Source organism: Telopea speciosissima, chromosome 7, assembly GCF_018873765.1.
Source record: "Telopea speciosissima isolate NSW1024214 ecotype Mountain lineage chromosome 7, Tspe_v1, whole genome shotgun sequence".
Taxonomy (NCBI): domain Eukaryota; kingdom Viridiplantae; phylum Streptophyta; class Magnoliopsida; order Proteales; family Proteaceae; genus Telopea; species Telopea speciosissima.
In genome coordinates, this window is record NC_057922.1 from 12,987,824 (window position 1) to 13,015,025 (window position 27,202).

The window sequence follows — 27,202 nt, forward strand, 5'->3', positions numbered from 1 at the left end:
GATACTGGGTATGTTCCCTTTACCTTCATCCCTGTGGACTAGTTGTAAAATTTATGTAGAGAGCTCTAAAGAGTAGGAGGACAGGGGAATTGAAGATGATTTTTCAGGGTCATTTTCCAAAGGCCCTAGTGCCAGTTAACTGTATGGGATATACGCATCAGGAAAAGAGTTATGTTTCTCACTTCTCAGATCTGTCTTGCAGTTATTCTTTTTCTGCTGAAATATCTGTCTTGCAGTGTGATGATTGAGAGTTAATCCGGCAACTTTCTTTGGTTTAAATCCTCGCAGCTACTTGATTCAATCTACTGAACTTAGTTACGAATCGAAATTTGAATGTGCAGCCAAGACCTGTTGCTAAACACGTCAGGCCGCTGCAACTGAGACAACTTGGCACTAGCAAAAAATGGGTGTTACTACTAGGTAAACTGCTTTTCATTGTCCTGTTTTGACATTTCATTTGCCACGAGGTCTTTGTTATCTTGCCTTGGAAAGGGCCAGGATTTTGATCCGTTGGCCCTAACGGTGGGTAAACAAGAAGCCGGAATGTATGCTGAGGTTTCTCCTTAGAAAACAAACCTTTAACCCATTAATACAACCTTGAATTAGGGAAAGGTAAGCTAACAAACAAGTAAAACGGTTGGTCCAAAAGCAAATTTATTGGAAAAACATTATTGTTGGGGAAAAAAAAACTGGTCACAGCACGCAGCCCAAATATCTGCCATGTAGTAGTCCTGAATTAAAATTTTGGTGGGCATGTTCTGTTCATCTTTTATTAGGTTGGAAAGTTCTAGCTAATTAAGGCCATTTCTTCAAAAGTTCAACCTGCAAATATAGAGTTATGGTTATGAAAAGTTATATTACAACTTTGGCAGTTTTTGGATAATTTGGTTTCGATTGTTGCATAACGAAGTCATAGAACCGTACATCACCCCAAAAATACTACTCCGTAACAACGAAAGGAGGCTAACAGCTAAGTCCCATGGATCCAAGTCACTAAGGCAGTGTTTGGTATGCATTCTCAGTCAATTTTGCTTGTTTGGACGAAAAAAATAATTGATTTTATTGTCCGAGAATACGAAATCAACTTAGAAAGCATACCAAACACTGCATTGGATATCCCACTCGGTAGCTAACAAGGAACACATGTCTGCTTGATTGCTTACCATGAAGGGTTGAGGACTTGCACTGGTCACGAATAGTATGATATCTCTCACAAGCATCGGAATTGGTCCAGGAATTGCACTTGAGCACCATCTTCCCCATCGAACCAATAGACCCAATGAGCTTCTGAGACATCTAGAGGTAGCCTGCCATGAGGTGGAGCGAAGATTACGAATGTCTATCTAAATGTGAGCAGTAAAAAGACACTCAAAGAAAAGGTAGTTCCGGGATTTCAACCCAATCTAACAAAAGCAACAGAAAAGGTGAAAGCTGTACCTTTCTTTTGATGAGCTGATCCGTTGTTTAGAGGTGTCAACCAACGTCTCCAGTAGAAAAAAAAAAATGCCTAGAAATGTTTGCCTTCCCTATTATCTCCATACTTCACACATGGGACCTACTCCCCCAAACTCTTGTACCCCACTGTCTCTACTATATCTAAATGCCTTAAATGGGGCAAAAAGATTAAATAAGACAATAAGTATAGAAATATGAAAGTAGTCATATGAGAAGATCTAGGTTCATCTGGAGAGGCCAAGTTAAAAACTTACAAACCGTAGAGGGAAACCCGACAGTTAGGTCTAATTTCAGTATAAGGGAAAAGATCGTTAACTGGTTGCGCGGTTCCTGCGCTAGACAGTAGACACTATACCTACCATGTGAAATTAATGCTTAACCCCCAGTGAACTTTAAAAATTCCTATTCTACCATATACTCCTGCACGCATAGTTTTTCGCTATCGGTATCGATATTGGGTGATTTTGCTAGTCACAGATCCTGATACCGCATTGATTCCATATCAGTGAAATGGTACGTACAAGGGGTAAGATAGTCAAACCCCCCCTTTTTTTTTAAAAGGAAATTCAAGTGCACATTTGTTCGATACGGGCTGATCTGTTTTGATATCGTATTAGTCTTGCAGGTGATTGACCCCACACTGGTGCAGCACGATTAGACATCAAACTCTCTCCCTTTCAATAATATAACAAGGAGAAAAGTTCTCTACCGAGGACTATAACGCCCATGTTCAGACATAGAGGGGGCCAAAATGACCGACCTACCCCCACAAAAGGTGGAAATCCCACCCCTATGATGGACCTAGATCCTCTCCAAAGCGTCATCCCCCTCCAACAGTTGAGAGCATCTGGGCACGCACCTTGAGTGCCTCCAACTGTTGGACATGCTGGAGGGGCTGGCGTGGAGAGGATTTCTTTCCCCATGATACCCCATGTGCGCAGGGGTTTCTTGAACATTGACCCATATAAATATGGATCGATGTTCTCTGAGCCGTAGCGCAAACTAACTCAAACACATGGGAACGGCATTTCCACCATTCAGGGAGGCGGGGTGATCATTTCACCAATCCCATGTGTCCGGGTGCAACCTGTACCCCCGATACATAGAACATTTTCCCTTTTATGTATATAACAAAGTCACCATGATCAGCGCATACAAGTGGTTATTTCAGACAAGAAACCCTTACACGCACTGCTAACGTGTAATGATTGGAGTTGTGGTTTTGCGATTCTAATCAGTAATTGTCAGAGAATATGCTCTCTCTCTCTCTCTCTCTCTCTCTCCCTCTCTCGTTCATATGATTGGGGTTGTGGTTCCCTATAACCTAATCCCCTGTGGACTTTTTATATAGTCGTGTGTGAACTCGCTCTTGATCCATTTCATTCATGCATCTGTTATATCTATCTAAATGATGGCGAGTGCTAGAGATGTTGGCCATGTGATCTTATCTTTTATATATTCGCTCGCTCTCATGGATTGATTCTTCTTTTTGTATTATTTTCTTAAAGAATTAACAATGCAACAGAACAATGCCAAATCAGAGCTGAACTTCCATTATTCTGATGATGAAGAAACTACAAAACCCTAACTACGTACATATTCCCTTAGTTAACACCCTATACATAGGGTCTTGCACGTTATAATATAGAGAGGAATCCTAATCTTTTAAAAGTACAAAACTACCCATCAATAATGGGGAAAAATGACCAGTATTTCCTGGATTAAATTAAGATCAAGCTTGACCAATTACACTTACCCATATTGACTTTTTAGGGTATTGGTCGGCAAATCCTAACTTGGCTTCAAAAATAAAGAAGACATCTGTTTATGACATCCACCTAGTTTACCTGCTCTTGTTTACTGATTTTGTCTTCTTAGTTTTCTGTTAAAAATTGTTTTTGGACCACGATGGCTCTAAGATCCTCTGCAATGTTGATCAAATCTCCCTTCCTACTTTCCCCCCTCCCCCACACCCCCAAAAAAAAAACAGAAATATAAAAAGTTTGGGGGTTATAATAAATTATCTCAACCTATCTTGATAAATTCAGAAAGCATATGATTTTAATATTTCTCCTGGCAGCTATCATAAACTAATTAATTAATTTCTTCTTTAACTAATATATGTTTCTAGAATATAAAAACTCCACATTTCAAGCTCTTACCACCTTATTCCATTTCTTTAAATGTTTTTCAAATCTGTTCTAGACAGTTGACCCCAATTTCAAATGATTCTTGACAGATAAGCAAAACCCATCTCCCATTGTCTTCACCTTTACATGTATAAATATAAACCAGTAAAAATAAAAAGAAAAAACAAAAGCAGAAGCAGCAATACTAGCAATAACAAAAGTTATGGAGCATAGAAATTCTTTTCTTTTATCATTTCTTCTTCTTCTTCTTCCTCTGCTACTAAACTCAGCTTCTGCTCAGCTTAAGCAGAATTTCTACCAAAACATATGCCCCAATGTAGAAAATTATGTTCGAAGTGCCGTTGAAAAAAAATTCAATGAAACATTTGTGACAGCCCCTGGCACTCTCAGACTCTTCTTCCATGATTGTTTTGTTCGGGTTTGTGGTTTCTTTTGAACTCTGTTTTCAATTTAATTGATTCAAATTTTTATTATATAGTTGTGTTTGTGATGATCAAGAATTGATCTGGTGGTTGGTGGCAGGGGTGTGATGCTTCTGTTCTTCTTGCCTCATCTGGTAACAATGCAGAGAAGGATAGCCCCCTCGATCAATCACTTGCCGGAGATGGTTTCGACACCGTGATCAAAGCCAAGGCTGCAGTTGATAATGACTCTAAGTGCAAGAATAAGGTCTCATGTGCTGATATATTGGCCTTGGCCGCTAGAGATGTGATAGTGCTGGTAAACTAATGTTTCTCTCTTTCCCCAAAAGGGCCAACTTAACCTATAGAGTATAGATTAGGACAAAGTTTTCCTCTACCCATAGAGGACGGTTCATAAAACCCCTCCTAGGGTTTTTGTATGTTCCAAAATACCCTCCTAATACTCATTCCCATTCCTCGGTGAATGAGATTATTCCCTAAATGATTTTGAACTTGGTATTTTGATTGTCTCTCAAGGTGACCAAAAAGCCAATAACTATTTTTAAACGATTGCCGTTAAAGAGTGGGCGTGCACCTAAGTCCCTATAAGTCTTATATTAGGCTATTCACATCCAATGTGAGATTATTACTTCCACCTTCCGCGTAGAACCCCACAATTTCCCCTCCATGTGGGAGCAATCAAGATCTTCTCTGAGTTCATCCTCGGAGGCACATCAGGTTGCCACGCCCTGGCTCTTACCACAATCTTGGCCTTGCCACAACCTGTTTCTAATGTCCCTTGTTAGGGACTTGGTAGAACTCATCTATAATAGCTTGCTTTTAAGGATAAGCTCTACCCATGTCCCTAACACGTACAAAACCTACTCTCTCCCTAGTCCCTTATCTTTGGAGTGCAACCAAACATTTCCTAAGGAGATATCTTAGAAGAGAATAACTAATTAATCTCAATATATGCAATTATATAAACATTTGAATCCAAAACAAGAATAACTGATTTGATGATTTTTAAAATTTTTGATATAGACAGGTGGGCCTTCGTACACAGTTGAATTGGGTAGACTTGATGGGAGAGTGTCCACCAACACCAGTGTTCACAGCAACATTCCTTTACCTACTTTCAATTTAGATAAGCTCATTTCCATGTTCACTGCACATGGTCTATCACAGACGGATTTGGTAGCATTATCAGGTAATTAAATACTAAATTGGACTTCTGTTCCTCTTCTTATCTATCTCAATTACACAACACTATCTCACTCTGTTTAAGGTCATGTTCTAAGTTGTTACACTATATGAATTGTTACAGGAGCACACACAATTGGTTCTGCTCACTGTGCCAGGTTTGCTAAACGGATTAATGGATTCAGCAGAACAAGCTCAGTTGATCCAACTCTAAATTCAACTTATGCTCAGCAACTCCAACAGGAATGCCCAAAAAATGTAGACCCAAGAGTTGCTATTAACATGGATCCTAACACACCTCGAATTTTCGACAATACTTACTACAAGAACCTTCAACAAGGGATGGGGTTATTCACATCTGATCAAGTCTTGTTCACAGATTCAAGAACAACAAAACTTGTGAATCTATTTGCGTCGAATGTTACAGCTTTCCAACAGGCTTTCATTACTGCAATTACAAATCTTGGAAGGGTTGGAGTGAAGACAGGATCACAAGGTGAAATTCGGCGAGATTGCTCTGCTGTGAACTAGAGGAGACGCTACTATTATTTATTCCTTACAGGCTATAGCTTCTATTAATTTTAATCTCTTGTAGTAATTCATTTTTTTGGGATCATAGATGTAATTGTATATCTGATTCTTTGGGGGGTTGCCTCTAAAGTTCACAAATAAGGTACACTACAGTACTGCTTTATATATTTTTGTAGGGCTCATGTTCTCTGTGTCACAGCGCAGGCTGCGCCCAAACACATGGGCCTGCCACTTAGGGGGGCAGGGTGGTCATTGCACCCACCCCCATGTGTCTGGGTGCAGCCTGCGCTCCCAGCACAGATAACATTCTCCCATTTTTGTAATACAAGTTTATTTATATACTGAGAGAATCCATTGATCAGGAATATAATATTTTCCTTGTTTGGAGATAAGCCTCTGATCCTAAGGACATTGCAAGAATAAGAATGGGTGTAGAACTAAAAATGTGAGCATGAAAATAACAGATTTACCTACAAGATTTTCCCTTTAATGATTGGACAAATAAAAGTGATAGTAATATAGAAATAAGTGTGGCCCAATGGATCCCTTGTTGGTCACTTGTGGGTCCCTGTCTGGCCCTAGTAGGTCCTTGTCTGCCCCCAATGTGGGGTCTAGCACCGAAAGAAATAAAATCTTTAACAAAAAAAATAAATAAAAAATCTAGGTTTGATTCCCTTAACCCCATCCACGATTAAATCCAAAACGAATAAATAAAACTAAACTTAATTGATGAGGTCAAATCTTTGAAGTTGTCTTCACTCTCTCTCAAATTTTTTTTTCCACTCTATTTTTGTCATAAATTAGAAATTAAACATAGCTCAGTTAATTTTTATTATAATATGGAATTAAACTAAAATATTTCTTCCTCCCTTTCCACTTTAATATAGGAGTCAGTTGGGGAAAAAGGAGTTGAAATCCCTTTTGGATCTTGTTCAAGGTCACAATATTTGTGAATTTTGTTTTCATCATCATTTTGCTGATTGGAATAAAACAAACTTTTTTCCACCTGCTTGCGAGTTAATGGATAAACACAATGAACAAATATACACAAAATCACTAACCCAAATAATGAAATCAAGCAAACTACAAAATGAAAACACCAGTTTTTATTGTTTTCAAGGTGAAAGAAAAAACCACAGGAGTTCGTCTAAACAAAAATTTCCGCTATGATAAATAATGGGATAACAGATCTTCTATCTAACTAGTGTTAGAGGGTCACAAATATCAAAAATAATAATCCTTCTTGAATCGTAGAACAACTCACCAAAAAGGATCGATTCACAAGAATTTCATACTCTCACCTCAATATCCGATGTGACAGAGTATGGGAGAAACCGTAGTACATTCCCTTCTTCTCGACGTGAATTTCCTCTAATGAGGACTCAAGAAACCAAAAAGATAATATCACATCTGCTAACTTGGGGACCTTAGATGCTTTCATATACTAGTTGAGCCTCTCTACCTAAGAGCTTAAGCTTTTGTACTGGAAACTTTTTTGAATTGAATTTGGGGATACTAGAACTTGAGATTCGAATTTAGGTATTAATACTAATCCTATCATGTCTTTAATTTGGGTTTCAAACAATGTTGTTAAGAAGATTGGGGTTGAATGGTTCAAGGAAAAAAGGTTGGTGGTCTTCCTGTTAGGCATTCCAAACTTAAAATGAAAGCACTATATTTTGGTTTTAATTGTATCATGCATGATCCAAATGTTTTGCAGTAAAAACTAGGTAAACGAAAAAATTTCCAGTAAATCTTAATTTTATATTAATTTTACTTATGTGTGGGAGTGTCTGAATGATAGGTGTATTTAGAACTTGACATTTTCTTTTAATTGCATTTTTTCCTATTCTCAAAAGGATCTTAAGATAGGGGTATAAAAGGGTTTTAAAAAATAAGTTGAAAATGACATATCATTATGTCTTTATCAAAAGGGGTTGTACATTTTTCGAATATGCATGTGAAATAAAACTATTACCCTCATAAAAAACATTTGTTTTTCTAAACAGTATAAAGAAGCCCACCTTTAAAGAAAGGTAAAATGATATTGTACATTGGAAGACAGCAAGGACATCTCAAAAAAGGAAGAAAAAGAAAACCTTTTCCGTAAAATCACAAATTATTTGATACCTTGGGGATGTCAATAAGAAAATCCCTGTTTCTTTTGCATAATTTATACTAGGAAAAAAAAACAGTCCAAAGATACTCTGTATGATTGTGGGCCTTGTGGCTAATTGGATTGCCAGTCTGACACTTCCTTAAAGCAATAATTTCAAATCTTCATCTAATTTAAAGATTATCAACCCCTCTTGGTCCACCCAATTAATTAAGGTTCAAGAAGAAAAGAAAGACTACCTTTAGTGACATCTTGTTCTGGCAGTTTTTCTACGGTTCTACTTCATTGCTTTTGTCATCTTCTAATAAAAAAAGTAGTTTCTCCACCTCAGAGATTCTCTGCATCTCCACCTCATAAAGGCTATAATTTATTCTATAATATGTTTGGTACAAATGTGTAGTAATAGGGAATAGAAAAATATGAATTATGAATCCATCAAACTAAAAAGTTAAAAATCCCCAATTCCCCCCCCCCCCTCCCCCAACAGATATCCTTAATCCTTCTTGTCTTCCTGACACTAGTCCAATTATTCAAGATTCTTGACAGATAAGTAAAGATAACTACAACCCACCTTCCATTCCATTTCATTTTATGTATAAATCACTTCAAATATCCACTGGAGAAACAGAGTAGCTAAGAAACTGGAGAAACAGAGTAGCTAAGAAACTTACTTCATGGAGCATAAGATTTCTTTTCTTTTATCTTTTCTTCTACTGGGTCTACTACTAAACCCAGCAACTTCTCAGCTTCAGAGAAATTTCTACAGGAATACATGCCCCAATGTTGAACAATATGTTAGAAGTGCAGTTCAACAGAAGTTACAGCAAACTTTTGTGACAGCACCTGGCACTCTGAGACTCTTCTTCCATGATTGTTTTGTCCAGGTTAATTAATTAGTTGCTTTAATACCCAATTTTTAGTTATTGTGTTATAGATTTTTTTTTCAGTTTTGATGGTGATGAGAAAGAATTTGGGTTTGTAATTTGTGGTGTTATTAGGGGTGTGATGCTTCTGTACTTCTTTCTTCACCTACTAATAATGCTGAGAAGGATCACCCAGATGATATTTCACTTGCTGGTGATGGTTTTGACACAGTGATCAAAGCTAAGGCTGCTGTTGATAGGGATCCAAGATGCAAGAATAAGGTTTCATGTGCTGATATATTGGCCTTGGCCGCAAGAGATGTGATAGCTTTGGTAAGCAAAAGGGTTGATCACTTTCATTACTTGAAAAGATTTTTTTATTGACATCCTTAAGATGTCAAATAATTTATAATTTTTTTTTTTTTAATGTGGATAAATCTTGTCATTCGATATGTTTACTCGAGAAAATGTGCAAACAATAACAATTTTTGATAATGACGTCATGATAAGTCATTTTTAAATTATTTTTGAAAACTGTTTATTGATGTTTTTAAAATTTTAATACAGACAGGTGGCCCATCTTACTTAGTTGAATTGGGGAGACGTGATGGAAGAATCTCTACCATGAGCAATGTTCAAAACCATCTTCCTCATCCTAATTTCAATTTGAACCAGCTGAATACCATGTTCACCTCGAATGGTCTCACGATGACAGATATGATTGCGCTATCGGGTACTTCTAACCATCTTACTCTCCTTTGTCACTTTATTTTTGATGAATCATTTCATCTGGAAATTATTGGCTTTTCTAGTTCAGCTCAACTCAACCACAAACAACTCAGTCTTATCCCAACAAAATACAATCAGCTAGATGGATCCTTGTTCTATCACCTCAATTCGTGGTCATACTTGATACAAATTCTAAGCTACATATGTCATCTTTGCTCGCCACTTCTTCTAGAGTCATTTTAGGCATACCAAATAGCTTAGGAGCTGTTTTCAGTTGAAACTGAAATTCATTTAATTCTTGTTTTTTTAATGAGCACATGGTTAATTTGATGGGCAAAACAGTAATGTCATGTTCAAAATAAAACATTGCCTTTCTTCTTCTATTCATGATCTCACCACCACCATGCCACCGCCACCTCCACCTCCCCACCATCATCACCACCCCCAGTGCCACCACCGCCACCTCTCTGCCATCATTGCCACCCCCACCACCACCAACATACCTCCACTGCCACCATGCCACCACCACCACCTCCTTCCTAGCCTGCCCCGCCCCCTCCTCGCCATCACCACCACCACCACTCCTTCTTGGCCAGTCCCCTCCACCGCCACTACCCTCTCCCAAAGAAATATAGAGAATCTATTCTTAGAAATTAAATTACGAAATGGATTTTTTATTCTTGAAATATTTAAGATTGATGCAACCAAAACAATTTCAATTTCTTGACCAAAAATCTATATGTTGACTATTTTGTGGAAATCAATCCGAAATTGAAATAAAAATCATATCAAATCTGGCCTTAGTTCCTTCAATCTAAATCAAATCATTCCTCGGTACTATTGAAGATCGAACCATTTCATATGTAAACAATATAATAACTGGTTCTTCTACCTCAATTCAAATACACTGAACCTTATTCCAACTCAATTACAGGAGCACACACAATCGGCTTCTCTCATTGCAACAGAATTTCTAATCGGATTTACGGATTCAGTCGCACCCGTCAAGTAGATCCAACACTGAACCCAACTTATGCTCAGCAACTTCAACAGATGTGCCCAAGAAATGTAGACCCAAGAGTTGCCATTAACATGGATCCTACCACACCTAGGACTTTTGATAATGCCTACTTCAAGAACCTCCAACGAGGAATGGGTTTGTTTACCTCTGATCAAGTATTGTTCTCAGATTCAAGATCCAGGAATTTTGTGAATTTCTTTGCATCAAACAATACAGCTTTCCAACAATTTTTTGTTAATGCCATTACAAAGCTCGGAAGGGTTGGTGTTAAGACCGGAATACAGGGCGAAATTCGGCGTGATTGCAGTGCTGTGAACTAGAGGAAATTAAAGCAGTTTGTTGTTGTTAGCCATCCATGAAGATCGAGTTACTTTGTGTGTACATTCAGTTGTTGATTGATGTATCTAATTCTTTTGAAGGGTTGTTTCCAAAATTCAGTAATAAACTATAGTGGCTGGTTTTATAATATATATATGGGCCCACGTTCTCTATTCGGGAGCGTATCTGGGCGGGATAGTGGCGGCGTTTGGGTCATTCAGAGGGGTGGCGGGCCGGTCATTTCACTCACCCCATGTGTCTGGGCGTAGACAGAGAACTTCACCCCTTAGTATATTTATATATTTTCCATCTTGGCAAGAATCCTTTGAGCATCGATATTAATGTTTCTCCCCTATTTGGTAACAAGTCTAGTGCCCATTTCATATAGCAAGAGCATGAAAAGGTGCAGTAGCAAAAATCTTTAGAGTAAAAAAAATGAATAGGGGGAGGTTTTGATGCACGGTGGCATGAGAAGGGTGGGGATTACGATGCGTCTAATAGGGGGATTTGTCTTCTCGAAGGACTACTTGTGAGAGGGGGGAAAGGTTCGTGCACGGGACCTTTTGCCAAATGAATTGATTAAAAAACTAGCTACCAAAAGCATAGAAATGGGACTTCTAAAATCATTCCCTTAGATGCAAGCAAGTGTTCTGGATCTTGCAATCGCTTGGTTGCACTGTTAGTACTAAAAGGGTTTTAGTAAAATCCTATGCCAAATTATGTATAAATCTCTAGAACACAGTGGGATAAGTAAAAGAAAAGATATAAGAGATGTACCTTACACCTATGTATCCTGATGAAGAACGATTACGAATCTACGACTAAGCTCAAGAATAATAAATAACAACCCACGTCAGTCTATGTATTTTAATTCCCATCAATGACTGACCCGATAATTAATCAAGCTCACATATCGACTTTGGAAAATATCTAAGATAGTAAGATGCACTTCTACTAGTTCAACTTCCAGTCACTATGGTCTAAAAAACCATTCCCTTAGAAATATGCAATTAGATAATGTAATTCGGATGAGCAATTTCAATTTTTGTAGCATTCCTTTTATTTATTTTTTATTGAGTGGAAGAACGTTCCGCCCTTTACTCAAACATAGCCCCCCCCCCCCATATGACTGCCACACCCTCTTATAAAATGAAAAATCCCCTAATCGATGCCCCTACGCATCCCCTCATGGGCCTCCATCCACACTTGTGCAGGGCCATGTGACTAGCAGCATTTTTCTTCCCCTTTATTGTTTGAATCATGTGAGATTAACATATTTTTTGGGAAGGTAATTAATGTAGATTGTGGATAAAGGACATAAGGGTGGCAATGAGGTGGGTACGGGTAGGTTTAGCTAGTGAGATATACTCCGTAATCGAACCTTAGAACAGCCCACTTATTATTGTCCAATGGGCTACCAGATCCACATTCAAAATTTGCCAGCTTTTCGAGGTTTTGGTTTGGTTAAGAAAGAGATCCTCTCCAGCACGCCAGCCCTTCCAATGTCCATTCAACGGTTGGAGACATTCCGGGTGCATGTCCGGATGCCTCCAGCCGTTGGATACACGCTGGAGGGGATCCGGGTCCGTTTGGTTAAGCTAAGTTTGATGAGGGCTACATTTCCTAATGAACCGGCACATTTGTAAAAAGGGCCAATTAAAGAAGGGCTTAGGGATTTTAGTGGCTTGTACATGGGCTTGTCAATAGTATTTTCGTCCATGGGTATATGGGCCTTGTTGGTAACCCATAACGGAAAACCCAAAAAAAAAAAAGTCACATCAAATTCAACTAATCTGATCTCCATCACCTAGGCAATTAAATTGAAAGTTAAGAATTTTAAAGTATTTAAGTTAGCATGATTGCGCAGCAATTTTTATGGGATATTAAAGTTCAAAAAAGGACCTGATTGGGGTGCACCCAAGGCTGGACCCACCTTTCACTAGCTTCCCCATAAGGGTCCAAAAAAATACCTGATTGGGGTATGTGACTCGATGACTATGACTTTCCCTCTCTTCACAAAGTCCCTATTCTTTTTAGAAACACTTTCTAAAGCCCTTTTCAACTCTCCAACAGAAGACACCACATACACTGTTCTTGATCAGCACTTCAGTAGAATCATCCAGTTATGACCCTATAAAAGTTTATTCGGTTCATCCACTATAGTCACTAAAAAAATTGAAATTTTCTATCAATTCTTTAATTTAATTAATTTTTTTTCTTCTTGAGTTACCTAATAAAGTAGTTTTCTATCTCTCTTTCTCTTCCATGGTTTTTTAAAATACATATATTAATCTTTAAGAACATGATTTAATTATTTTTTATTTCATCTTTAAAATTTAAATCTACTTCCTAAGTACATATTGAGATGATCTAACTAGAAATCAATAAAATATTAATGCTATATTATTTTTTAATACTTATATTTAATTTTAAATTATATAGGGACATCCTTATCCTATGATACACTCGAAATTCTCTCATTATTTTAATACGAACCTAAGATAAATTAATACATACATTAAATATGTTATAAAATAGGTCAAGCCACATCATGCACATACATCAAATACCAATGGCTATGTAGATGTTGGAATGAAAGCTAGACATTACAGAGAGTCGGGGTTAATATAGTATTAATAATTATGTAATACATATTTAGGTCAACTTAGTATGCATTTAGGAGGTAGATTTAAAAGTGAAAATGTGTCATAAAGGGTAATCTAAATATTTTACGGACCACCAGATAAGGAGACCTATAGGTTTTCTTCCCCATTGTTTATGCCTAGTAAAATATAATACTTCACTATTTACTATATGACTTTATACGGATTAGTCCAAATGATAAAGTATGCAAGCATCTTATTGATACAATTACAGTTTAAAATGCGTAGAGGAAGTAGTTAAAATTACAAAAGCAGATAATTTATTTTTTATATTTATCTTCAGTTGATGTCATTTTAATAATTTTACTAAAACTTCGAATCAGAGCTTGAGCAACTTCCTTGCTTATTTTGAACTACAATTTGGCCATTGAGATGAATGTAGAGTCCGGACAAACCCACATATTACCAAATGGTAAATAGTGAAGCGTTTTTCTTCAGTAGGCATAGTGACGCTTAGAAGGACCCTAACTCATATCATATATGTATCTTTTCTTCTCTTCAGGTATTTTCTTTCATCAAAAAAAAAAGGAAAAACTGTTCTTCACCCGTTCCCACCTTGTATACAAGAAACCTGAGTATGATGTTTCCCGATATCTATCTAGGATTAGGGGTGTCAATAAAGCCCGGCTGGCCCGAACCCGCCCTGAGCCTGGCCCGGACCTGACCCTGATTTTTCAACCCTGAGGGTGGGTTTGGGTTTAGTTATAGTCTGGCCCTAGCAGGGTCAGGTTGGGTCAGGGTTTAGATCCCAGGCTTAGCCTAGCCTGGCCCAACCCAACCCGACCCTATATTAATTATAAGTATATAATATTGCATATATATATATTTTTGGTCTAATATTTATTTATATATATAGCCTAATAAAAAAATTAAAAAGCAAAAGACAAAAAAAGCCCTAAAGGCACATGGGATTACAGACAAAATCAGGGTCAGGGTCAGGGTCAAGATAGGGTCCATCAGGGCCAATCCGACCCTATTAGGGTCAATCAGGGCCGGGTCGGATCAGGAAAAACCCTGGCAGGGTCGGGACTGGGTTGAGGGTTTCTTGGCCCTGGCAAGGTCGGATCGGGTCAGGATTTAGGTTAAGGCCTCTAGGGTTGGGTTAGGGTTTAGGGCAGGCCTGGCCCAACCCGACCCATTGACACCCCTATCTAGGATTGCTAATTCATCACAAGTCAAGTTTATTTTGCAATAAGTGTTGATCTTTCGTGGGCTCCTCTGGTCCCTTGTGGGTCACCCGTTAGTGGGCTAAATTCTAGTGAAAAAACAAAGACTTGCTCAAGTCGTTGGAGAGAGAGAGAGAGAGAGAGAGAGAAGCATCCGGACAACGTGGGAAGAAGATATCATTGTAAAATAGAAACTCGAAGTACTTAAACTTTTCCTCGGATCCAAAAGAATAGCTATATAGCTCTTGATGAAGGGGCCCTCCCTTTCATGTATGGAGATTCCTTTGGTCTTTCTAATCCCAATCTCCTCTCCTGTTTTTTTAATTTTTTTTTTTATTACTTCCCCAAGCCTCACCGAATCTGATTCATTGAATGTGGGAATTGAACTGGAAGCAACATCATCAGATTATATCTTCTCTTCTTCAAATATAAGAAAGAAATAAAAAAAAAAAATAAATAAAAAAAAAAAAAAGATCCAAAAGAATATTCTCCTCTTCAATTCTTATGTTCCATATAATCAATTCCCTCTTATCAAAACTCATATCTCCACATCTCAAGAAACCCACTTACATCACTTCATGATCAAACATAGTACTATAGTCTATAGTTGGCTAGAGTTATAAGGTAAAAGATTAATTTCCTTCACTTTCCACAGTCAATTACTTGTTTAACCAATCCTTCTCCTCCTCCTCCTCCTCCTCCTCATCATCTCTATCACCATCATACCTAGCAAATTCTATCTCTATCTCCTCCACTTGGGATATGGGCTAACCACACGTTTTGCTTTCTTGTCGGAAAGGGTTTGGTAAGCAACAATCTAATTACGACATTTGGAAATGAAAATGACAAAATTAATACATTAAGGTTGGCATATGACTATATGGGCTCACTCACCACACATTCACATTGATATGTTAAGAACTTTACTTCTCTTTAATTGATAAGGGACTGCCCTGTTGACTTGACCAAAGATATTGAGACAGCTGCAAGTGTTAAGAGTTTTTGTGATAAATCTTGAATGATGTCCATTGAGTCATGGTTTTGATTTGTCATTTCTGGGTTAAGCTAAATGAAAACGACAATTATTGGTATTTAATTCCGATTCTTAGTTAGTACATCAACTCAAAACTAGAACTTATCTAATCTAAACCCATAAAGGAATTTTGAAGTGGGCATCATGTCAAGATATTAAGAAAACAAACAGAAAAAGCCAAAAACACCAAGTACATTACTATTAGTTTTTTTTTTTTTAATTTAAAATTTCTGCTTAGAACCCATATTAAGGTTTTCTTATATTTACTTTTGCCCTTTTTCTCATTTGGTTGTTTACTATCAAGTATAAGAGTCACAAGAGGCTACTTCACTTTGAACCAATTGATTTTAAGATGAAATCTTAATATGGTATCAGAGCGGATACGTTGGATCTTGTTCCATCCATAAAGACAAAACTTAGAAGAGACCTGCACGTAAGGGGGAATATTGAGATTATAATACCACATCGACTATGGGTACTCCGACTGTCAAGTGTAAGAACTACAAGACTGAGGGCACCCCCCAGTTTGAATCAATTGGTTTTAAGATGAAAGCTTAATATTTACATTCACCAATGGTGAAAAAGGTATTACTTCTCCATGGGTGATCATTGTCATGGGTTGGATATGAAAAATTAGAGGGTATTTCAGACATTCGTTCTCTTCATCTCATATCATTCCTCCTTACCACACCCGTCATATCTATCTCCCTTTGTCACAATGACAACATTTTGCACATCATTTCCACATCATGATCATATTTTTCTCCCTCCCTTGTCATCGACAAATTAAAAGGTTTGGGGAGGAGATAAGAAAAATTATGCTACTTGTTGAAATGCTCCAAAAATCTGACATATATAGTCATCCAAAGATATTAACCATTTAAGAGTAAGATGACTACAACCACAAATGGATTTACATAGACCACAAAAAATCTATCACTTAGAGAACATGAGAACTAATGCCCCAATTGTGGACTTACATAGAGCATAGAATATAAACCAATAATAGAACTAATGTACTCTATATCTGCCAAAAAAATTGGTCTTATATACAGACCAAAAGAAATTCCATATACAAAGCAAGGGTTCAATAAAAACAAAACTCAAGAAGATTTTACAAATTTTAAGTTCAAATTTTATAGATCAAAACAAGAAGCTCTTTTTCATAAGCAAGGAGACATAAGCAAGGAGACATATGTAAGTACATAACATGACTTTCATTACAACTTTAGGGTGAAGATTTTAACTCAAGTACGCATAAGAAGAACTTAGAAATAAGTTTTTAAACAGAAATAAATGTGAAGTAGAGAACAACAAGAAAGATCAAAAGGAAACTAAAAATTAGAGTAATTCCCTTAAAAATAACACAAAAAGTAAACTATCCTAAGAAGCAAATACTAATTAAACATTAGGTATAATTGGTTGAGATCCCAACATTAATCCTTTTCAACATTATATCTTATTTTTTCCCTTTATGTTCATGTTATGTTTTATGTGAGGTGACATTCTTTTTCTCCTTGTAGGGTTTTTCAAGAACTTCTTTCGGCTCTGAAAAAAATCAAGTGGGAAGGCGTGGCGGGCCTTCTAGTTATTCGCAGATGATTCTCTATTTTGTCTTTTTTTTTTTTTTTTTTTTTAGGCTGTTTGGTTTGGTCCTCAGGGCCTTTGGTGATGGTCAGTAAGTGTGCTTTTGTATCCTCGGGTTGGGGTAAGGCGGGTATGTCTCCTCCTTGTATTATTTCTCTTGATTTAGTTTGATTATTATTAAAATGGTAGGGGCCAACTCGGATCCCAAATAATATTTGGGATTAAAAAAATAAAAGTACTTTACTTAATCCTTTATCTTCATTTTGCTTCTTTTCCTTTCGTCACGATGCCATTTTGGGGAGAATCTCCCACAACACGCCAATGACAATACAAAGAATGATATCATTCACATGAAACCCACATGGAGACAAGTGAGAAAAAAAAAAAAAAAAATCCAAATGAAAATTGTTTTCCCTTTCAAAATAATTTGAGTTGTTACTTTGATAATTAAAACCCTATTTACAGGTAATTTTGTAATTTACTAAAATTTTTGCCCATTGGTCCTACTTATCTACAAAACTTGGCTTTTCTATATTAGGTCCGTGTAGGAAGTTCTTTCTATTTGGCATATACACCAAAAAGAAGCCCTTCAAGTGTGAATTGGTGTTGTGCTTTATGTGTAGTGTTAGGCTTTAGAGGATTGTGGGGCCGGGTTGGTTTGGGGGTTTGATAATACGAAGATGATGATGGTGACTCTTGTGATGGAGACCAAGTGGGACCCACCTTTTTTACGGCTGTGTCTTATTCGGCACAACGCGTGCTTATTGCCAATCCAATCTATTTCCGACTACTAAAGTAGAAGAAAGAAGATGCCCCTGCGTCAGCCTTTTTTTGTCTTTATCCTTTACATGGCATTCAGCAAAGAAACTCCTATTCCCCAAAATATCCCTGGTATTAATATTATGGGAGAATATTCTCGATGGTACAGCGCATGCTATGCCCAGGCACATGGGCAGCCTATACAGGGGCAGGGTGGTCATTGCACCCACCCCCATGTGCCTGGCACAGCCTGTGCTGCGGCATAGAAAACAGCGCCCCTAATATTATGTATCCGAATCAGCTACCCACATGGGGAAGGGTGGGGACAGATCCGATCCCTCCATGGGGCATGGGTCCCACACCCTAGAGGTGAGTCCCATACCCCCATGGAAGGTTCAGATCTGTCCCCACCCGTCTCCATGTGGGTAGTAGATTTGAACTCTAATATTATTTACATTATATAGTTCCTGTACTTAATGATTGATTATTATGATCATTCTTTAGAGACAAATCACCACTTTGTTCTTAATCAAATGGTGATTAGTTAACACTAGAAGTGTCATATTACTGTAAATATGAATAAGAGAATAAAATTGTTAACCACTAGTCCCTCTAGCTAAAGCTGCTTAAAGTAAGAGAATAATACGAAGTGTAGTTGACAAGTTGAGAGTAAGTTCAACCATAGTTCAAAATCTCGTTGAAATTTGAGAAATTTTATCCAGGTCGAAACGAGATGCTATGTTAAAATGAAAAAATACAATATTTCAATAATTTTGAAATTTTCGATATAAAAAATGCACTGTTTTTCGTCAAAATTTCGGTTATTTTGTTTTGGTATTTCAGAATTTTACACCCAAAACAGGGTCAAATGAAACTCATAGAAGAAATACAATATTTTGACGAAATTTCAAAATAGTTGAAAAAGTCATAAACACCCCACCCATATTTAATGTCTCGAAACTCTAACCCTCTCACATGTACGACTTACACAATCGTGTATGAACACTGTTTCCTATTTGTTATACTAAAAAAGTGTTAAAAAAAAATAAATTACATCTTAGTTTTCACCAACTTTGATAATGACAAGAATTTTCCTTTAAATTCATAGATTTCTAGTTCAAGCCCCAAGGCAATAATTTACCCTAAAAACTCCTTGAAAGAAATAAGAATGTCATGAGGATGAGACACAAAGCTTGACTACTACTTTTTCTCTTTCTAATATATCCAATTTGCATGTATGTGTTTCCCACTTAATCAACAATGAGATTGCAATGCCCTTTCTTTTAAAGATGCCTCCTTACCTCTATGTGGATTGAATATTCACTTTGTTAGTAATAATAAATACTTGAACTCAAGAACTGATTCCTCTAGAAAGGTGTGATGGGGAGCACCATTCTTAAAGTCAAACTACCACAAGTGGTCGAGCCCACCAATATAAAACTGCGGCTGAAGTTTTCCACCACCCACGGTGGAGGAGAATCCTTTCATCGCAGAGTGTTGGGTTTTATGGGGAGCAGTGAATGGTAGTTTCGATCATTCATTGACTAGGAGGAAGAGGATAATGATGATTTTGTAGAAAACAAGAAACTAAAATGATACCAAAAAACGAATAGAATTCTTAAATTAAAATTTACGTGATTTGACAATATTACTTACGTCCACAGTGAGATGAAATTTATTTCATTATCAAATCTTTCTTACTACAAATATATAGTGAAAACATATACAAACAGTTTATTGAAATACCGATATAACCTTTTAAATGCAAGTGATGGAATACAAAACATTATAACCCACAACAAACTGTTAGATATATGATTTTCCTTCACCACCACGGGTAGGCAAAAACTTATTCTCCTAAAACTTCCAATCCAACTTAATTAATTCAAGAATTTTTTTTTAATGATTTAATCAAGATTACCATAACTTAGGACTTCATTTAATAATTTTTTTTTGTTGTACCTTTGATGTAACAGATGAACTTCATCATTAGTTTAATAACTTCTATTAACATTGCTAAGCAAGATTACTAAACTAATAAAATGAGTTAATTAATGAGGTCGGTCGAATAAAAACACCTCAAAATTCAAAATGGTAGCATGATCAAATCAGAAGGGATTTTAATTCAATAAATAATGGATCATATGATTGAAATGGACAACATGAATTGATATTTGCCACCATAAGGATCGTATCTATCCAATGGCTCAAATTGGCCAGAACAATGGATCAGGATCATCTCCAGAGAGCAGGGAACGCCCAAGGCACTGCCAGCTATTGGGCTGTGCTGCACACATCCCTAGGCATATGTCGAGATGTGTGCGATACAGCTCAACCGTTGGATGCCCCCTGATAGCACCCTGGGCACACGCCTCTCTGGAGATGAGCAAAATTCCAGAATAATAGTCCATGTGGCAAAATCAGATGAGCCCCCCCATAAGGAAAAAAAAAACTTCATTTGTCTTATTAAAAGTTTAAAAGGACCACAAAAAAGTTACTATTTTATATGATATTGTTTCAGTGGCAGTTGTTCTTAAACTTAAACTATGTGTTATGTATCTTGTTTATGTAGTGTTGGAACCAATAATAGAGGGTAAGTAGAGATTCACATGAGAGACATGATGACAGAGAGAGATTTAGGTTCCTAGTTAACTCAGTGACGCAGTTTAAATTGTCACAATGTGAACTTGTGAACCAGAAGAATTGGTTTATTGAACTAAGTTTAAATGCATTTGGAATCTCAACCAATCAATCCATGACACATGTGCAGATAAGGTATTTTGGTATAGTACAAAAGAAATGGAAAAGAGAGAGGCTTTGAAAAGGACTTAGATTCTCAAGAAAAACTTTTAAAACAATCACCTGTCAAATTTAGCACAATCACTTGAGAAATGACAGCCTTGCTTCCAAGAGAAAAGGAACTTTATAAAGAAGAATCAATATTAAATAAATTAATAATAATTGTAATTCTTATTGTGAAATGATGGATTTTAAAAAAAATAAAAAATAAAAAAATGGTTTTTTTTTTTTCTTTCTTATTTAATTTTGCTTTTACCCTAGTAGGGAGGTTCAGATTCTCCACTACCCCATGTTACCCTAGCTTATGTGATACGATTGCAAGTAGACCACAAACAGGTACAAGACAAAAAAAGGCATGCCCACAGATAAACTAATATTAAGTCTTTAAAATAAGACCTTAAGGCATGTGGGTTTGTGTGGTTTGGATTTCCCTGGATGAGAACTGGGGCCTTGGCTGAAACTTAGGACTTTTTTAATTACTTTGGGACAGGTAATGCTATGGTCAGTTAGCTTTTGGAGGAAAGCGATTTGTGAGAACTGGGAAGTTTCCTTGTCATCCTTTTTCTCTCTCTTAACTTTTGAAATACAACATTGGATAATGTAAATCTTAATCTTAATTGCTTCTTATTACTCTACATGATGTGGGTTTTTATTGATAATTTGGTTTTGTTTTTCTTCTTTAATGGATAAACCAATAAACTAATGAGAGCTGATTTGATTGCTTCTTTTATGATTTTATAACCAAATCTGGAGATGGGGTCTGGCAGGACAGGTAGGAAAATCAAATTGGTTGCTTTTTTTTATTTACTCAGAAAGTAATATCTGAGTAGTTAGTTTCAAGCTTAAATCAAATGGGTACCTTTCAATTTGATCCCAATGAGGTCAAGAGAGTCTCATCTAAGTAAGTTTTGTAGCTTTACCAACTCCAATCAGGGGTTGAGTTTTTAGAGGTAATTTTCTCTTTCTGAAGAAATTTCAATTTGACATGTGAGTTGAGGTCAGGATTTATGTGATTATTTAATATTTTAACACAGCTGGATATGGGTTCTGAAGTACAGTTAGAATAATCTAATGGGTATCTTTGAATTTCCAGTAATAAGCAAAAGAAAAAACACAAGGAGAAAGACAGATTGATCTTTGTTTTGATGGAGAAGCCCCCAGCTTAGAACCTTTCGTATCAAGAAGTTCTGAAATAGTTGTCTGGAATATCTTGTTCACAGTCTTACATGGGCTTACGTAGAGGAGTGAGAATTGTTTTTATTTTTTGTTTGCTTTTCTTTTGGGTCACCTCTTTGATCCTCCTCCCCAAGTACAATACAATACTATACTATTAACAAATACACCCAAACACAGACAGACACACTCATACTATTAGGCTTTCTCCACCTTTTCTTGCCTCCTTCACAGCCTGTTAAGCTTGAATTATTATTATTTCCTTTGGGGGAGAAGAGAATCCTTTGTTGTTCCTGTGAGGAAAGTAAGAATGGTTCTTTTCTTGGCAATTGATTGGTGTATATCTTTCTAAATTCTCCAAATCTGTCACCATCCCCTGCTTTGGATGAGGCCTTAATGGGTAGAATTATCTGATGAGGGAGAAACTGATAGTGTTTGCAGCTCTGGGTTGTTTGGGGGCTTGGCTCATGGATGATAGGAACTGTGGAAGGGAGGAGGATGCTACATGAACAACCAAAGAGACTTCTTGGATCCCACCTTTGTGTTTTGCAGGTGAAAGAAATATTCCTTCGTCAAATGCCATTAGTTTTCAGCTCTGTTTGATTGTATGTTGAGTAACCCTCAATTTGATTTATTGGTTCTTTTTGATTCCTAAAGAGTTCAGGTTTTCCGGTAGGTTATATGTTACTTGGGGTAACTAGACACTAAAATTCTTGAGTTGGAAGAGATGCCAAATCATGAATTGCTGTTGAAACTTATAAAAGAGAAGCCAACCCCTTCAAGTATCAAATACAATTTTGTTAGTGACATTCTTGTGCCTCTTCTATGATCCTTCAACTAGCTTTGATTTTGTTCTGATTTCCTCGATCTCTGTCTCAATTTTTATGCTTCTCCTTCAGTAAAACTTCAATGGTGCATGGTCTCTTTCTGTTGATAGAACTATTGTCCTATTTTGGAGGAGAGAATAGGGGAAGAGCTCAAGGGTAATCGATGTTCATCCCTGTGGAAGTAATTGCCACTGAGAAGAGAAACATGAAGAATTCTTCCAACCCAAGGTCCTGAACTTACTACTAAAATAGTTGCTGCTCTGTATGAAATCATCTCTGTTGAGCTGAACACTTCTCACACTGCTTACTTACATTTCCAAAACTTCCTAGTGAAGAGCATAATTCTTTCATGAGTCAAGAGCAGGTAGGTTCTCGAAGTTTTAATCCCTTTTTCTTAATTTATTGGAACAAATTTCTTTTACAGTATCTATTTTCTTGTTCCTATGAACTCCCTAGCTTTCTTGGTTAAATGATATAGTAGAGTTCCAGTTTCTTTTCCCCTAATTCAATCATATCCTTTTTGAGTTCTGATTTGGTACTATTACCCTTCTTGTTACCTTCAAAGCTTTCAGAGTTTTTAAAATTTCTTGCTCATTAGACTCCAGTAGAGTTACTGGGAAAATAATGGACCTTTGACCCAGTTTTTCTTGAACCAAATGGACCATTTCAAGATAGTGAAAAATGTAGGTTTCAAGTGTAGGAAGATTGTTTTTTCTGGATAGGGATACTAAAGATATGAAGCTTTCTGGGTGAATTTCTGTGTTCATGAAGAAAATGGAGATGGATGCTGAACAATAGTTCCTTGGCTTATTTCTTTATTTTTTTTTATTGAGTCACCCAGTATTTCCTCCTCTTGCTGGCTGTTTTTGGTTTTGTTCCCAGAGGTGTTGTTTGATTTACTGGGTAATTGGAGAATGTGACATCATCTTTTTATTAATTTCCTTGTTTGGTGCAAAGATGCAGCATTCAGTTAATGGCTTGTTGTCCAGCTAATAGCTCAACTGGATTGTTCTCTCTATCTCTACTTCAGTGGGAAAAGAAAAGCAGAGCACTTATCTGGCATAAAATGCCTTATTTTTTTTATTCAATTTCAAATATTTTAATGAGCCCAATCAAGAACATGTCTGATTTTTATTTTATTTTACCTTTTGTTGTAATCCAGATCATATTTAATGAAGAAATAGTCAACATGTTAGCAATTGTGAATAAATTGTAGATGTGGAACCTCTATAACAAGAATGTCATAAATTTATTTGCTTGGCACATGTTATATTGTAGATTCTATTAAAAGTTCTAGTGAAGTAGTTAATCTTTTTATCATTTCAGGCATGGGAACAGAACTCCAGTACACAGTTAATCCCTTAGCCAGCATACCAAAGAGTACCAACCAAAATGCTGTAAATACTAAAGATTCTTGGGAGTTTTTCCAGAAGATATTGTTGAAGAAAAACATAGAAAAGTCTGGTTTTGACAAGTTTCAAGACTCCATGGATAGACTGTTTGAAGAATTCAACAGAGAATCTGTGAAGAAGACAATGCTGAGGCATGAGGAGATCTTTAAAGAGCAGGTGAACTCCATGGATATTCTTGGTTTCATACTTGCTTTCTTTTATAGAAATTCTGATTTAAAATGGTCAGACTTTTAAGGAAGAAGCTCTATGGGTCTATCTCTTGACCCTTGATGATCTACCTGCACCACCCACCACTTTGCTCTGTGATTTCCTCTTCTTCAGTGGCCATCTTACTGTTTTACTAATTAAGTAACTTGACAATGCAGGTAAGGGAACTCCACCGGCTATACAAAGTTCAGAAGATGCTTATGGCTGAGCATAGAAATAAGGAGCCAAAGCTCCATCAACTTGTCAATCAGCATCACCAAGCAACCCAAGGTGGTCCTGACTTCACAGAGATGGATAACCAAATTGGGTTTTGGAGCCCAGGGACTAGCTCACAAAATAACCATTCACCTTTTGAAAACTGGCAACATTGTGTGAGAGATGATCCAAGTTCACAGGAACCTAGTGGTAGCTTTTCTGGCAATGCTCTCAGAATTCCTAGGGGCTTTGATCTTGAAAGACCTGCTGAAGAAAACCTCTCAACTGATGCTGCCAGTGCTATTGAAGACCAGACAGGACTTAGCTTCCTAAGGCCATCTAAAGATAAGATGAGTATTAACAACTCACATGATCCAAGATTCTACCAAGATGAGGAGGATAGTGATGTAGAGCTAACATTAAGTATTGGATGTGGATCTAGCAGTAGGAAATCAAGGAGCCACCACCACCCAAATCAATCTATGCCAATCAGATCAGATCAAGAACAGGATCACAGTGATCAGGCTAAAAGCAATGCACACTCAACATTCAATCGGGAAAGCTTGCAGCAACAACCATGGCTTTTTCAGTATCTTAGTTTGAACAGAACATGAACTTTTAATTGTATTTACTTTGTTTTTTTTTCCTTCCAGTGTTACTGAAGCTCTAAAGTACAACACTGGTCCCATAGTAATCCATTCACCAGTGCGAGAGCCGGTTGGTTGCAGGACAATTAATAGTGAAGAAAGTCTTTTCTATGTCTTTTGGATTTGTTAAACCTGATGCCTCAAACAGATCAGCCCCACAAGTCTTATCTTTTTGCCAACTTTGATTGAAGAAAAGATGAATCTTGATGCCTAAACTTGATCATTTCCATGTTTTCCTTCTCCTTCACTGGTGCTTGTTTGGATTTCCTTTATCAGATGTAAATATTTGATTTCATGTATTCTTCCCCTTGGATTGTGTGCACTTCTTAAGTGCACCATGTGAGTTTATTGATTATATGAAGTCCAGAAAATGGGTATGGGGTATTCAAATCCCAGCAGACACTCAGAACTAGAAACAGAAATAGAAACAAGAACTTAAAAGTAGAACCATCTTATCTATTCCTTTTTTTACTCCCAAATGATTAATTCAATGCCAGAACAATCTGACCTACTGCATTCTTCTGAGTGTTCAGTAAGCGAAAGGTTTAAAGAAAGGACAAAGAAAAAGGTTAAGGCACATTGACTAGGAAAACATTTGTTTTCAGTCATGGTTTTCTAAACCAAACCAATTGTTTTGGTCAAGGTTGATCACAAAACACATCAACTATAATTTAAACCAATCTTTTGGTTCTGTCAGCCCTATTAATTCAAGTGGGTGTAGTTTGTCCATGACTTTAGTAGACCAGGTAGGTCATTCCAGTATTGAATGGCTTTTGTGCAGACCAGTCCTTGGTCAACCAGCCCACCAAGCTGGCCAGTACCTCTTTTTTGGATCAATCCATCTGGTTCTTTGGCTTATAAACTATGAAGTACTCATAAAGTGGTGCCAAGACCAACCTGTTTTTATCAAAGAACATGGAACACTTTTCAGAATCCACATTTTATGAATAGCATGTACAGAAAAATTGTATTCTTATACTAGAAGTACTGCAATACAAAAGGGAAGATATTGGATGGATTATTAGGGATTTCAAACTTTGTGTGTGTCAGCTGCTCTGGCACACTACAGATTCAGGGACCACATATGTAGAAAACAAATTAAAAAATGGTAAAGTTGATCTTGGAGATGGTTGTCAAAAAGGTGTTAGATTGGAGGCAAGGGCAAAAACTAAAAAATAAAAATAGTAAATAAATAAAAACTGGCCTTGGGATTTCTTTGCACTTGTTTTATGTTCACATCTATTACTAAATATTGCCAGGTATTCTATAATCTAAAAAAGAAAATATATTCTAATTTTCTAGCTATGATTTTGGGCTCATAAGGAACAATCTGATGGGCTCTTGGTTACTTCAAGATCCAACTTGGATTAGGGACAAAAATCTGGAAGAAGTTAGGACATCAATTTCCTGAACCATAGAAAATATCCTAGAATTGAAGCTATAGACTCCTTACAAGGAGGAGAATGATAGATATCTGATGCTTCCATGGTTGAGGCTGAGAAATTTCAACAATATTTACACTATCATGAGAGCTTTTGGAGGCCCAAGATCCATCTGTTAATATCTCGACATGATTGAGGGGAGGCAAGAAAGGATGGAGGATGTTGGGGTAGTAGGTTTCAGGGCTTGAGTAGTTGATTTGAGGGATGCAATTCTTCTTTCAACTGAATGGTTGAAGGCCTCGTCTGTACGAATCAAGCTAGGCTTCACTTAGTTGGGAGGAAGGAGACTTTCACTCCTTAAAGTGAAAACCTTAGAACTCATTGACATCGAGTCCCAAAGGGTAGGCTAGCCAACAAGAAATTGCATGATTACAGTTAAGGAAAGCATGACTTAATCAATTCTGCTTTTTTCTTGATGTAGAGAAGGTTTTTGAAGAATTCTTGGATAGGCTGCCCAGGAGAAGTCCGTCCAACCATGAACTTTGGAATGAGCACCATATTCTTC

At 37.0% G+C, this 27,202-nt stretch overlaps 3 protein-coding genes across 3 annotated transcripts; all 3 read left to right on the forward strand.

Annotated features, from left to right (window-relative positions):
- The first annotated feature begins 3,805 nt into the window (after positions 1–3,805).
- Positions 3,806–5,745, forward strand: LOC122669519 (peroxidase 16-like). The gene is made up of 4 exons (XM_043866295.1): positions 3,806–4,023; positions 4,128–4,325; positions 5,051–5,216; positions 5,334–5,745. Exons 1-4 carry the CDS (start codon positions 3,808–3,810, stop codon positions 5,738–5,740), a joined length of 987 nt encoding a protein of 328 aa, XP_043722230.1. The 5' UTR covers positions 3,806–3,807; the 3' UTR covers positions 5,741–5,745.
- Positions 5,746–8,530: 2,785 nt separating this feature from the next.
- On the forward strand, positions 8,531–10,790 carry LOC122669364 (peroxidase 16-like). Its single transcript, XM_043866114.1, has 4 exons — positions 8,531–8,740; positions 8,855–9,052; positions 9,287–9,452; positions 10,383–10,790. Exons 1-4 carry the CDS (start codon positions 8,531–8,533, stop codon positions 10,787–10,789), a joined length of 981 nt encoding a protein of 326 aa, XP_043722049.1. The 3' UTR covers position 10,790.
- An 11,043-nt stretch (positions 10,791–21,833) lies between these two features.
- Positions 21,834–25,577, forward strand: LOC122667675. The gene is made up of 3 exons (XM_043864045.1): positions 21,834–22,519; positions 24,121–24,362; positions 24,572–25,577. The coding sequence occupies exons 2-3, from the start codon at positions 24,123–24,125 to the stop codon at positions 25,220–25,222; spliced, it is 891 nt and encodes a 296-aa protein (XP_043719980.1). The 5' UTR covers positions 21,834–22,519; positions 24,121–24,122; the 3' UTR covers positions 25,223–25,577.
- The last annotated feature ends 1,625 nt before the right edge of the window (positions 25,578–27,202 follow it).

Coding starts and splice junctions, on each gene's coding strand:
- LOC122669519 (XM_043866295.1), top strand. CDS start 3,808: ATGGAGCATAGAAATTCTTTTCTTTTATCATTTCTTCTTCTTCTTCTT. Junction 4,024..4,127: donor TCCATGATTGTTTTGTTCGG/GTTTGTGGTTTC, acceptor GGTTGGTGGCAG/GGGTGTGATGCTTCTGTTCT. Junction 5,217..5,333: donor GGATTTGGTAGCATTATCAG/GTAATTAAATAC, acceptor GAATTGTTACAG/GAGCACACACAATTGGTTCT.
- LOC122669364 (XM_043866114.1), top strand. CDS start 8,531: ATGGAGCATAAGATTTCTTTTCTTTTATCTTTTCTTCTACTGGGTCTA. Junction 8,741..8,854: donor TCCATGATTGTTTTGTCCAG/GTTAATTAATTA, acceptor TGGTGTTATTAG/GGGTGTGATGCTTCTGTACT. Junction 9,053..9,286: donor CAAGAGATGTGATAGCTTTG/GTAAGCAAAAGG, acceptor ATTTTAATACAG/ACAGGTGGCCCATCTTACTT.
- LOC122667675 (XM_043864045.1), top strand. CDS start 24,123: ATGGGAACAGAACTCCAGTACACAGTTAATCCCTTAGCCAGCATACCA. Junction 24,363..24,571: donor AGGAGATCTTTAAAGAGCAG/GTGAACTCCATG, acceptor TTGACAATGCAG/GTAAGGGAACTCCACCGGCT.